Raw genomic sequence first — 14,048 nt, 5'->3', positions numbered from 1 at the left:
TAAGAGTGTTTGCTGCTCTTACAGAGTTTAGTCCCCAGCACCATAGGGTAGTTTGCAACTGCCTGTTATTTCAGCACCAGGGGATCTAATGACTTCTTCTGCACTTATGAGTGCACACACACACACACACACACACTTTTTAAAGTTCTCTCTTGATTAAAAATACAAAGAAATAGTATAAATATAAAGAGTTTTATACTTCCTGTAGATATAACTTTTACTGTTTATCACACTTGAAAATATAAAGATTAATATTATACTTTGTGGCCTTAATGTGTTTTGCTTTTGGTTTTTAAAATCTCATGGTGGGGGCTGTGGCTATGGCTCAGGGATAGGGCACTTACCTGTTCAATCCCAGTACCACATACACAAACCAGATTAGCTTACAATTGAGTTGAAAAACATGTTATGTTTCACACATGGCTTTTTAACCATTTTGTTGATTATCCTTGAAATAGCTCGTAAGCTACATAGTAAAGAAACTTCAAAAAGAGAGCTCTGGGGCATGAGAGGGGGTTATAATTTAAAGCAAGTCTGTATTCCCTAGTAAGTTCTATGCCAGCTTGCCCTATAAAGTCAGCTTGTCTCAAAACAAAATTAAACAAGGGCTTTGGAAATTGTACACTTGGTAGAGTGCTTATCCCAGAAGTGTAAGGACCTGAGTTTGAGGCCAGAGCACCCATCTAAAAGAAAAAAGTTGGCAGATAACCTGCACTTATGAGCCCAGCACTAGGGAGGCAGAGACAGATAGATCTCTGGGGCTTGCTTGCTCTCCAACAAAGCCAGCTCAGTGATGTCCAGCCAAGGGAGGAACTTTGTCTCAGGAACAAAACAAGGTAGACAGCCCCTAAGGGACAACATTCAAGGATGTGCTTTGGTCCATTTGTATGAGTACAAACACACACACACACACACACACACACACACACACACACACACACACACACACACACATCAAACAAAACAAACAAAACAAAATAGCTCTTTAGAAGTCACCCATCACAGCTAAGCCTACAAAGTCAGCCAAGTTACCAAGAGCATGACCCCAACATATGACACCCTCAGAGGCTTGCTCCTCAGAAAACATACCCCACTTTGGTGGAGCCCTGACCCTTGCACAGCCTCACCCGCTGTCCTATAGGTGGAAAGGCTTCAGGTCAATGTCAATGCTTCCTTTGGGATGGTGTAACATTTCGGCTGCTCAGCCTCTGGCCCTTGCCAGCTTCCCCAGCCCATGCTAAGCCTGATGGATCCAGGAAAGGTCAGAGGAGAGACTCAGTAGGCAGGCAGAAGGATGGGAAGATCTGAGAGAGAGGAAAGACAGCTCTAATGGAGCAAGGCTTTCATTGTCAGGCCTTAACTGAAGGAGTTAGCAGACTTTGTACAGACAAGCAAGCAGACACCGGATGAGGGGAGAGCAAAGCAAAGCAGAAGAGTGTGAAGAGGGTGGCATGGAGCAGGAAGGAGATTTGCAAAGACAATGTGTGGTCAGGAAACAAAGGGGCATGGGGTAGAAACTGGACTTGGTTGAGGCCAGGGTTTGGAGCTCTGCTTCTAGCAGAACGAGAAATGCCTGTGGTGTGTGTGGTACTCTCTGACACAAAGATCCTAGGCTGAGGGGCAGTGGGGGACTGTTGTAATCTTCTGTGGAGCTTTGTATTTAGGCATAATTCTTCTTGTCTTTGTAGGATGAATTGGACCTCACAGACAAAAACCGGGAGGCTGTGTTTGCACTACCACCAGAGAAGAAATGGCAGATCTACTGCAGCAAGAAGAAGGTGACTCTCTCTTTCTCTCAACCCCTCCTGCTCCAACTCGGGGTCCCCAGAAGGGGCAGCTCTAATGCTTAATTCTTTATTGATTCACTCTTTCTTTTTTAAATTCATTTAAGAGATAGTGTTGGGTACCAGCATCTATGTAGCTTGCCTCTTGAAGGGAAACACTAAAGAAAAACAATGGGCTTGGAAGAGAGATTAGTCAGTAAAGTGCTTGCTAAGCAAGCTTGAAGACCTGAGTTCAAATCCCAGAAACCATATAAAAAAACCAAATTGTTGATGCATGCTTGTAATCCCAGTCTTGGGGAGGTGGTGTTAGGAGGGGCTTCTTGGGATAAGGAGCTTGGCTGAGTTGGTGAGCCCCAGGTTCCAATGAGAACCCTTGTCTCAAAAAATAGGGTGACTGGCTCCTGAGGAATATCATGTGAAGTTGTCCTCTGGTTTCTCTATGTGCATGCACACATGCGTACATTCATACATTAACATTTCACACACATACACCTGCATACATGCACATACAAATAAAACACACACATGCATACACACATACACACAACCAGTGAAACAGGCAGACAACTAAACAAACAAAAAATGGCAGTAAAAGCATCCGTATTCTCTTGGGATTACCCTCTGAGAATTAGGATTAGCCAGAAATCCACGAGACGGGCACCTGCCAGATTATTGGGATAGGTCAGGCTCAGTGTGATGCAAAGATGAGGGGTGTCACGTCCCTTCTTCTGCCTGCTTCCCAGCATACTGGCAAAGCTCCAAGTCCTAAGAGTGCCATGAAAACCCTGCTTGGGAACCAAGTGTGTAAATGCATAAATGTACGGGGGACATTATCCAAACCACTATACCAGATAATGAAAAGATTTTTTAAAAATTAAAGAAAACACAATGGGTTGATAGCCCATTGGTGAAGGACATAAGTGTGAGCAGCTGTGTTTGAGACACAGAATGTAGGTTCAAAAAAAAACATGTGTGGTGGTCAGCACATTCATAACCCCAGTGTTGGCAGAGACAGGTGGAATCACCAGGGACTTGCTGGCTTGCTATTCTAAACTGCTTGATGATCTCCAGGCCAGGGAGAGATCTGGTTTCAAAAACAAGGTGGCCAGTGCCTGAGATACAATACCCAGGGTTGTGCTCAGGCCTTCGTCTATGTGTATACATATACATGTGCATTTATACATACTTGTGCACCTGTACTCTCATAAACATGCACATACATACACACACACACAAATGGAAGACATAAAATATAAATTTATATGATGTTCAGCAATCAGTGTTTTACTAACTATAAGCAGAATAGGGGAGGCAGGAGTTTGTACATGTAGTCCATTGAAAATGACCCCTGCACAGTCTCTACCCTCCATTGGTGGTCATACATATCTGCATTCATTGTCAATATTTCACTTGAAAAAAAAAAGAAAGGCAGAAACATGGGGAAGAGATGCAATTTTCATAGATTGACCTTGTTCCCGGTCCCTAAAGACTTCAAACAATGCTTTGGTCTTAGCCTATGAATCTGCTCATCCTGAAGTATCCAACCCTTTGACACTGTGGCACAACACTGCCCTCTACTAATGTATTGGGGGCACAGTTGTAGCTATCCTAAGAACATGCAGCCCAAGAGCCACAGGTTGAACACACCTAAATCCATCAATCTTGTTCCAGGAGCAGGAGGACCCCAACAAGCTGGCGACCAGCTGGCCAGACTATTACATCGACCGTATCAACTCCATGGCCGCGGTAAGCATCCATTCTGCTCTGGCTTTGCCTGTCTGCCGCCCCGCCCTCCCCCTGCCCCCACCCAGGTCTTGGAATGCAGTGGTTCCCCCAATACCAAATCATCTTTCCTGCTCTCCAGTTCCACACACACTAAGGCTCAGCAGTTTTCTAGTAATTTGAAATCTTACCCAATCCATCTCCTTGGACCTCAGAGTCCCCTTAACTAGTTGAATGCATATTAACCCAGTTGGACATCGCACATCTTGGGAAACAGGCTGGGCCAGTAATTCCCTCTATTTCCTAGACACAGAAAGTTAAGTGACAGACCAGAACATGGGTTCCTCTCAGAGTCTGACTGTCATAGCAAAACATTCTCTGAGTCCTCGCCCTTCCCAAGGCAAGGATGCTCTCCCAGTCACAGCTGCCCTGGGATTCAGAGGCCTGGAAGACAAGCAGCTCAGTCTGATGTCTACTCTCTTTACGTGTGGGCCTCAGATGCAGAACCTGTATGAGTTTGATGAGGAGGAAACGGACACAAGGAACCAAGTTGTGGAAGACCTGAAGACAGCCCTCCGGACACAGCCCATGAGGTGACTTGGACTGTCCCCCCTAATCACTTCCTTCCTCCTATGCCCTAGCCAAGTGGCTCTGTCATCCTGAAGCCATGCATAATGTTCTGCGCCATGGCTGTCCTATTGGACAAGGTCACTTGCAGAATTCCAAAAGAGTCCACTTATCGTCTTTGCTTCCCAGTCCTCATTTCTCTCCTGGGGTGCTGGAAGGCTGTGGACAGGAAGGGAGATTATGTGGGAAAGTGGACATGCCTTGGGTCCTGAGGCACTCTGAAAAAAAGGACTTGAGGGCAGGTGGTGTATAATGAAGGACTTTCTGAGAAAGAATGAGCAGAGTGAAGCTCAGCAAGGAAGGGGGAGAGCATGGGTTGAGAAATCCTCTACGTGGGGGCTAGAGAGATGGTTCAGTGGTTAAGAGTACTGTCTGCTCTTCCAAAGGTCTTGAGTTCAATTCCCAGCAACCACGTGGTGGTTCACAACCATCTGTAATGTGATCTGATGCCCTCTTCTGGCCTGCAGGTGTACATGCAGGCAGGGCACTGTATACATAATAATAAATAAATAAATCTTATTTAAAAAAGAAATGAAATCCTCCACGCACTAGGGGGCGATGTGGAGGCTTTTCATATGCTCTAGCCATCTAAAGTGAGAGTCAAGCAGGAAGGAAAGGGACAGATGGGTGTCCCAATGGCCACAGGAATACATCAAAGGCAGCCAAGAGCCACAAGACATCCTTGCTTTTGACTCCTCCCAGTGGCGTGCTTGAAGTGGCTTCTAACATTGGAAAAGCCTACTGTTAAATTCTCAGCAAGCTTGCGAATGAGTCATTAAGCCTATCTTTGATTGCATTTTAAATTATATAGACTTGTGATTAAATAAATGATACTCAAAAGAATAATTGGTATACACCACTAATTACCCAATTATTTCCTTACATGTTGTTATTACATATGTTCTTCTCATTAGGTATGTTCTTGAGTGTATGGCCATGGTGCACAGTGAAGATAGTATATAATGGTATATAATCAAAAGTTTATTTTAATTCCCCTGACTAAAATAATGATTTTAAGAATTGCATGACATCATTGTAGAAATTTTGTGAATGCAGACAAGCATAAAATAGGGGGAAATAAAAATATATAGTTAACTTAAATTGAGAGAATATTCTGTTGATATTTACCCAACATAAAATTCACAGAGATACATTTACATATTAATTATAAGTAGTGATTCTGAACTCAATTCATGACCATTTTCTCAGATCATTAATTATGCTACTAAATTAAGGTCTTTGCATCTTATTTTTTTTATGTATTGCCAAAGATGTTTCACACACAGACACTGAGATAAAGGCTAATCTTGCTTTCTGGGAGTAATAATTTTAAATAACAACACAAAATAGACAAACAAACAGAATTGAAGAATAAGCTGATTCAATTAAAATAGGCTCACAAATATTAAAAAATGGAGGAGATACCAGTAAGTGTGCTTTTTAACGCTTGAACAGAGAGAGCTGGCAGCGGGTGTGATAAGCACTATAATCTTGAAGTACCGATGGGTGAAAATGATATTTTAAGATATCTGCAACAGCTATATAATTTGATATGAAAATAGCGGGTGATTTACTTGGGTGGCAAATTCTCTGATTCTGCTAACAGTTCTGTGGTTGGTAGCTCACATTCGTCATTGATGGAATGCTAATTTTCAGTTAGAGATTGTCCAAGACGAAGCGTAATTCTCTTTCCCCATAGAGGTCTTTGGACCCTGCGTGCTTCCCAGAGGCTCTTTATGGGAATGCAGATTGGGCTAGCTGGGCGTGGTGGTGCACACACATTTAATCCCAACACTCAAGAGGCAGAGACAGGTGGATCGTTGTGGATTCGAGGCCAGTCTGGTCTACAAAGTGAGTCCAGGATAGCCAAGGCTACACAGAGAAACCCTGTCTCGAAAAACAAACAAAAAGGAGGAGGAGGAGGACAGTGATTGGGCTGAAAGCTTGTAAATGCTTGCAAGGCATCAAGATAACTGCTGTTTCCATGGGGTCTCCTGAAAGGGAGCTTTCCAGCCCTGGTCCCTTGGCTCTGATCCTACATGGCCCCTCCATGCTGAACTGTTTCCTTGTCAGCTGTCCACAATTCTCCCAATGCCCAGTCTAATTTAGAGATGAGTCTTCAGGTTGGCCCACAATTATTGATTATAATCATGTTTCACCCATCCCTTCATCTTAGCTATGCAAATGACAATCAGTGGTATGCAAATTCAGTGTGTGAATTATCTTTCTATCACTAAGACCAAGTATCTGAGAAAAGCAACTGAAGGGAGAAAGGACTTTGTACCCTTCTGAGGCACAACCTCGGTGATATACTTTTTCCAGCCAGTCCCCAGCCCCTAATGTTTCTAGAACTTCCAAAACTAGCTTTAGCAATTAAGGATCAAACTTTTAACACACGAGCTTTTGGGGGAGATGCTGCCATAGTATACAGTATCTAAACTGCAAACAGCAGGGCTGCGGAAATGACTCAGAGGGTGAAGTCCTTGATGCACAAGCACGAGGACCCGAGTTCAGATCTCTACCACCCACTTAAAAGCCATACACCAGTAACCTCGGTGCCTAGAGGCAGAGACAAATGGTACCCTGGAGCTTGCTGGCCAGCCAGGCTACCTGAATTGGCAAGGTCCAGATACACTGAGAGACCCTGTCCCAAGAAACAGAGTAGAGAACCACAGAGGAGGACACCTGACATTAACATCGCACCTCTACCTCCAGCACACATAGGTGTGTGTGTGTACAAACACAAGAACACACACACACACACCCCACAAATAAAACACAAATACAATGTAAATCTTCTGGTGAGGGGGCCTCCTTGGAGGTGTAGGCACGCAGGGAAATGAACCTTTGAGAGAATGAATGAAACCTTTGTGAGAATGAAAACTTTGTTTGTATTGACTTTGGTTTTTTGGGGTTTTTGGTTTGTTTTTGTTTTTTGGGTTTTGGTTTTGGTTTTTTCGAGACAGAGTTTCTCTGTGTTAGCCTTGGCTGTCCTAGACTCACTTTGTAGACCAGGCTGGCCTTGAACTCACAGTGATCCGCCTGCCTCTGCCTCCCAAGTGCTAGGATTAAAGGTGTGCACCACCATGCCTGGCTTCAAATTGACTTTGTTAACCTGGATCAAAACTTCAGGAGAGTCTGATGCCAGACAGTTTATGCCCAACAAATTTAAACACAGTAGTATAATTTGGAAAACAAATTCCCTGGTGTAATACAATTCCCAATGCACAGGGAAGTGTAATTATATAGCATTTCAACTCAGGGCACATGTCACTTCTTCCAAGAAGATGGATTCTAGAGATAGGCCACCGGTACTAGCTTTAGGGCCTAGGGAGGGATCTGGCCTGGTCTTGGTCATACAGATAGTGTAGAGGTCATTTGGGTTATTAGCCTCCTCTGGTCCTGGTTGTGGGAGCCTGAGGAGCCCCTGGCTGTAAGGATTATTTACATTACTATAGCTCCAGTCCTGGTTGTAAGCACTTGGTATGGCCTGGCCCAGCAGATAATGAAGATCATCATGCTGTTAATCACTACCAATTCCCAGAACTCTGGATGGAAGAACAGGTTTCATACCCATTCCTTTGAGAGAACAATCCTGTGTGCTTAACATTCCTGGTTTTCCTGGAGATCTGTGGGCACAAGGACCCTCATGCTGTGTTTTCAACACTCTGGGACTAAAGAGATGGCTCAGCAGTTAAAAGCACTTCCTGCTCTTTCAGAGGGTCAAAGTTCTGCTCCTAGCGTCCACACTAGGTGGCTCACAGCTACCTTAAATTCTAACTCCAGTGGTTCAGCCCTCTTCTGACTTCTCAGGCACCTGTATGTGCACATGTGCGCGCGCGCGCACACACACACACACACACACACACACACACACACGTGTTCTTTAAAGAATTTTTTAAAAAATCTAAGTCTTCTGCAAGGATGAGATTTCAGGCCTATGGATAAAGTACATGAATGAGTCAGGAGGCTGCTGTGGGCGGAGCATGGTGAATGATGCACATATTGGGTCATTATCTGTAAAAATATGTGTGGAACACAAAAATCAGCAAAGTCCTTTTGGGGTCTGGCTTAGGTTTGTGACCCGCTTCATCGAGCTGGAAGGCTTGACCTGTCTGCTGAATTTCCTCCGGAGCATGGACCACACCACCTGTGAGAGCCGCATCCACACGTCTCTGATCGGCTGCATCAAGGCCCTGATGAACAACTCCCAGGGACGGGCACATGTCCTGGCACAGCCCGAGGCCATCAGCACCATCGCACAGAGCCTACGCACGGAGAACAGCAAGACTAAGGTCGCGGTGCTAGAGATCCTGGGTGCCGTATGCCTTGTGCCCGGAGGCCACAAGAAGGTTCTGCAGGCCATGCTACACTACCAGGTGTACGCAGCTGAGCGCACTCGTTTCCAGGTGGGCAATGGGCTGGAGGGGGGTTGGGGCATCACCTGCGGGGTGTAAGGGGTGACACAGGGTAAAGACCAGAGAGATGAGAACTGCATAAAGGAAACTGGAGGGAAGGGACACCTTGGAAGCTGCCTGTCCACTCATGGAGGAAAGAGAACTAGGACCCAGAGGGCTTCCCACAAAAGACCCAAGCAATTGTACGTTCAGAGCTGTGGCCTGCCTTTCAAAACAGACTTGTCCTCTTCACCAGACTGTGGGTCCCTGGGGCTGAGATACTGGTTTGCTTCATGTATTTGTAGCTCTGGCTCTCTGAGATCAGCTCCTGGCTCATGATAGGGATCCAGATGAGGATTGTAGAATTGCTGGGTCAAGATTTTAGGCCTGGGTGAGTGCTAAATTTGTAGACACTGGGACCACAACTGGCAATGCAGGGCCATGCTAAGCATCCTTCTTTTGTCTGACCTGACCAGAGAATTCCACATGAAGTAGGCTGGAAGTCTGAAGTGTCTTAGCACAGCGACTGATGTCAGGTCTCAGAAGTTGATCCGGCATGGCAAAATCTGTGTGTTATGAGTCAGGCTGTTGATGTGGCATCACACACTGCTAACGAGCAATTAGTCTGTGCATAAAGTGGCCCCTGACCCTTTGCAGAAGATACAAAGCGGATGAAAGGTAGCACTCAGGAGATTGGGGAGCTGGACAGGAATGGCTGGTGCACAATCAGAAAGCAGCTGTTGAATCCAAACCCTGGAGGCTGAGCAGGAAGCCAGGTGGTCTGAGCCTGAGCTGTGGAGAGGCGTAGGTGAGATCTGGGGTGGCCCCCCATAAGCTGGAGAGACGTGATCACACAGAGAGAAAGGAGAGGCTTCCTAGGTAGCCAGAGGGGCAGTAGTACAGGGAAGAGGTTTCTCTGGTAGCATCCTGAGACCCCTCCCCCAACCGTTCCTGTCTTCCCATTAGACTCTGCTGAATGAGCTGGATCGAAGCTTGGGCCGGTACAGGGATGAGGTCAACCTGAAGACAGCCATCATGTCCTTCATCAACGCCGTCCTCAACGCGGGGGCTGGAGAGGTGAGGCCCCTTCCTTTTATTCTTGGACCTCGGGTATTATGTGAGTCTGAGAGCTTTCTAGGCAAGTGACAGTGAGAAGGATGGAGGCATCTGGTTTACATGACCACTGCTGCCATTGTCACCTCAGATTTCTTTAGAACTTCTTGCGTCCTTCACCTGGAGTCATAGAAGGATAGCTTGTAGGTGTCTAACTCCACTCTCCCAAAGACCCAGCCTGCATGGGACCCAAATCTATCTTAGCGGTGGTTCAAAGTAGTGTAGAGGACTGATTCTGACTTTGAGCCCCATACTGTATTCTTCTTGGTTTTGTCTAAGCCTAAGAATTCCCCGGGCAGTTTCCATCAGCAGTAGCATGGTCCATTGTGGGCTGGGCACAAATCCCCAATGAGGCTGGCTGGTGATGGCTCAGAGGGGTGGAAGCTCTTTATGGGAGGAGAGAAACTCTTGGTCCTTTATAGAACTTTCTAAAGACCTACTTGTGGACTTCTTTCTAGGTTAGCTAGTTACGGTTTTCTAGGAGGATTAGAAAGTATGGTTTCTGTTTTCTCTTCCTCTAGGAACAGAATGGGATCCCTAGTCCTTTAGACAGCAACATTAGAAAAACCTGAAAACAGCTGAAGTCTCAATTTCTAGAGCAAACAGCTGTTCCAATTCAGGTCCACCCAAAGAGCAAAAAGGCCAAAAATTAATTAATTAATTAGCTAGCTAATTAATTAATTAATTAATTAATTGTCTCTCCATTTCCCTCCCTCTCACCAGAATACCTTTGTATGTGTGTGTGCGCTATTCCCATTACCTGAGTTACATCAGATATTCTAGGGAATAATCTATGCCTAAGATGGTGACATCTTGGAACTTTGTCAATATCAACCCTTTATGACTGTCATTTGCCCTGATCTGCTGGTAGTCATACTATGCTAGGCAAATGTTAAGAATATGAAGATCTTGGTTACTTCTCTGTTACTGTGATGAGGCATCATGACTGAGGAAAATTATAGAAGAAAGAGTTTATTATAGAAGAAAGGCTTACAGTTTCAGAAAGTTAGAGTCCATAACCATCATCGTGGGCAGCATTGCAATAGGTAGGTACACAGGGCACAGAAACAAAAGCTGAAACTCATATACTTATCAGCAGGTGAGAAAGAAAGAGAGCTAAGTGGGAATGGTGTAGATTTTTGAAACCTCAAAGCTCATCCTCAGTGACACACCTACAACTAGGCCACACCCTCTAATCCTTTCCAAACAGTTTCGCTAACTGGGGACCAATCATTCAAATACATGAGTCCACAGGGGGTCATTCTCATCCAAATTTCCACATAGGATTGTGGCCATATAATAATGCAAAATGCATTTAGTCCGACTTCAAAAATCCCCATAGCCTTTCACAGTCTCAATGTTTGTTTAAAAGCCCAAGGTCCTTTCTGAGATTCAAGAAAATCTCTTCATTGTAACTCTTTTTAAAATTTAATTAATTTATTCATATTACAACTAAATTGTTATGCCATCACTTGTATCCTCCTGTTCCTCCCTCCCTCCGCTTTTACCCTATTCCCCTCCTTTAGGTCTATGACCAAGGGGGATCTCCTCCCCCACTATATGGTCATAGGCTATCAGGTCTCATCTTGGTAGCCTGCTTATTCTTTCTTTGAAGGCCATGAGGCCTCCCCATCAAGGGGAGGTGGTCAAATATGGGGCACCAGAGTTCATGTCAGAGTCAGTCCCTGCTCTCCACATAACTGTGGAGAATGTCCTGTCCATTGGCTAGATCAGAGTAGAGGCTCGATGTTTACTACTTGTATTGTCCTTGGTTAGTGTAATAGTTGTAAAATCAAAAGGGAAATTACATACTTCCATCATACAGAGGCACAGAATAATGGAGAATGAGGAAATCCTGGACCATATCAGGTGCCAAAGGGATTAGATGCTCTTCCCTCCAGCTGCTGAGCACAACACGCTTCTCTCTTTGGGCTGGTCCCATGCTTGGTCTACATCTCTCTTTGGCAGGCATCCAGGATTCTGGGGTCTCCAGCACTCTGGGGTCTCCAGGACAATTGGAGCTTCTCTTTCACAGCTTCACACAATGGCCTGTCTGGGCCTCCCTCATGCAGGGGCATCTCTCATACACCCATAGCTTTGGGGGATTTCCTTAGCTGAGGAGGAAGACCCCTACCACCCTTTTACCCTTACATCTTTCATAGCTCATTCAGAACCACATGGTGATGGTGCCAAGTTAAGCTGCCTATTTGCAATAGAACCTGGCCCCCCTCCCTCATTGCAGTTGCGTAAGGTTTGCCTTCTTGATGCTTTTAGCACCACAAACACTGGCTCTCCTTTTATTATAGTTCTCCTTACTATTTTTAGCACAAACTTTGGCTCCAACATTAAATTTCCTGGTGCTTTTTTTCTCCCCAAACTGTCCACTTTGTATTTCTTTTTTGCACCGCTTGCTCTTTTCTTTTATTGTAGGCATGCATAAGAGTGATCAGTGATAACGAGACAGTCGATATTAAAAGCTGTCTTAAAATCTCCTCTGTTAGTGAAATTAGTCCAAAAACCTTCAATCCAGCAGATTCTTAGGGTAAGGGGAAATAACAGCTGCATTCTTTGCCAAAATATCACAAGAATGGTCTCTAAGCCAGTTGCTAATATGGTGCTCTTCTGAAACTTCTTGAGCTGAGCCTCCATGGTCCACATTGTTTACAAAACCATTGACCTCCAAACTTCAACCAGGATGGCCTGTTAAGCCCCACTTACAGCAGTCAGTGCTTTCCTAGTTCAAAGTCGCAAAGTGTTCCACTTCCCTCCAAAAAATACCATGGTCACACCTGTCACAGAAATAGCCCACTCCTTGGCACTAATTTCTGTCTTACTTACTTTTTTTATTCCTGTGATGAGACACCTGACCGAGGAAACTTACTTAAGAGTTCAATGGGGGCTTCCCATCATGGTGGGGAGCGCAGCATGAGGCAGGCATGGCATTAGCATGGAAGCTGAGGACATACATAGGATTCACAAGCATGAGGCGGAGAGAGCTAACTGGGAATGGTGTAGGGCTTTGAAACCTCAAATCCCAACCCCAGTGACACAACTTCTCCAACAAAGCCACACCTCCCAGTCCTTCCCAAAAAGTTCCACCAACTGTGGATGCATCGTTCAAATATATGTACCTACGGAGGTCATTATCATTAAAACCTTCACACCATCCACCCCCAGGTGAATATTAGGCCAGTTTTACACTTGAGGAAGCAAAGGCTTTGCCAAGGCTACAAAACTAGGAAGTGGAGCAGGGACATAGGCAAGCCCCTGCTTTGTTGTATGGCACTACTCTTTGGGACCAAAGAAACACTGACCAGGGACCGGGAGTGAAGTGGGAGGCTGGACAGGGGCTTGTTGGCAGGCTTGATTTAGAGAAATAGCAAGGTCAAAGGAAGTCCCTGGAAGTGGTTCTGAATAAGTTGGCTGCAGAACATGACATGGGACCGTGGCTGAGGTAGATGCTGGCAGAGTCTATGCATGTTTCTCTTGGACATGAGATGAGCCGCTGAGTCTGGTCCTCCCTTGGTGACCCTCAGGACAACCTGGAATTCCGCCTGCATCTCCGGTATGAGTTCCTGATGCTGGGGATCCAGCCAGTGATCGACAAACTCCGACAACATGAGAATGCCATCCTGGACAAGTAAGGCCTCAGCTACCCAGACCCACCACAAGCCTGTGATGGCAGCTCCTCTTGATGGGGGTGGCTAGGCCTTTAGAAAAGGGTGTTCTTCCCCTGGGGCCCACCTACCGCACCCATCCTAGTTTTAGCAATCAGCACTGTGTACGGCAGGTGAAGCCATGCTGGCCTGCTTAGCTCATCCCTGATGTTATAGACAGGTGAACCCAGTGTGGTCCTCAATCAAGGTAGCCTTGCCTTTGGGGGAATCTAGAAACAGGCGGGGGTGTCCTTTGGTTTTCAACTTCATCTGGGAGAGTCTGCTGACAGCCTTAGTTTTGAGGGGGCAGGCATGCTAAATGTTCCTGCCCCACCTCACATGTATACCTTAATTCCCTGCTGAGTAAAATGCATGATCATGTTCTTGTGTGTTGCCCATGAGCCACACTGGTTCTATCTCACTGGTGCAAGCCACTTTATCACACTAGGGTTTAAGAGGACAGCATGGCAGGGCTGGGGGCATAACTCAGCAGGTAAAAGTTCTTACTGTGCAAGCGAGAGGAACTGAGTTCAGATCCTTGGGACCCATGTAAAGAGTATGGCTACACAGGGGCCTGAAACACCAACATTTTGGGAAGGGAATGATTGCAGGGGTTTTCTGGCCACCACCAGCCTTGCTCCAGGTTCAGGGAGAGACCTGGCTCAAGGGAAAATGGTCGAGGGATAGAAGGAACAGAGAACTGACATCTTCCTTTGAACTCCAAATGGGCATATAACACAGATGTCACA

The 14,048-nt window shown here is 45.6% G+C and overlaps 1 protein-coding gene across 5 annotated transcripts in view; it reads left to right on the top strand.

Moving 5' to 3' along the window:
- Positions 1-14,048, top strand: part of DAAM2 (dishevelled associated activator of morphogenesis 2) — a 111,451-nt gene that overhangs the window by 64,672 nt on the left and 32,731 nt on the right. For all 5 annotated transcript variants that reach the window (XM_084753669.1, XM_084753665.1, XM_084753668.1 and 2 more), the window contains exons 3-8: positions 1,689-1,778; positions 3,456-3,530; positions 4,005-4,099; positions 8,209-8,542; positions 9,497-9,607; positions 13,180-13,283. In XM_084753669.1, the coding sequence (XP_084609795.1) occupies positions 1,689-1,778; positions 3,456-3,530; positions 4,005-4,099; positions 8,209-8,542; positions 9,497-9,607; positions 13,180-13,283 (809 nt within the window). The remainder of the gene's footprint in view (positions 1-1,688; positions 1,779-3,455; positions 3,531-4,004; positions 4,100-8,208; positions 8,543-9,496; positions 9,608-13,179; positions 13,284-14,048) is intronic.

The sequence above is a fragment of the Acomys minous genome (assembly GCF_964271855.1).
Source record: "Acomys minous genome assembly, chromosome: 13".
NCBI lineage: Eukaryota > Metazoa > Chordata > Mammalia > Rodentia > Muridae > Acomys > Acomys minous.
This window is presented reverse-complemented; position numbering and strand designations above follow the sequence as displayed.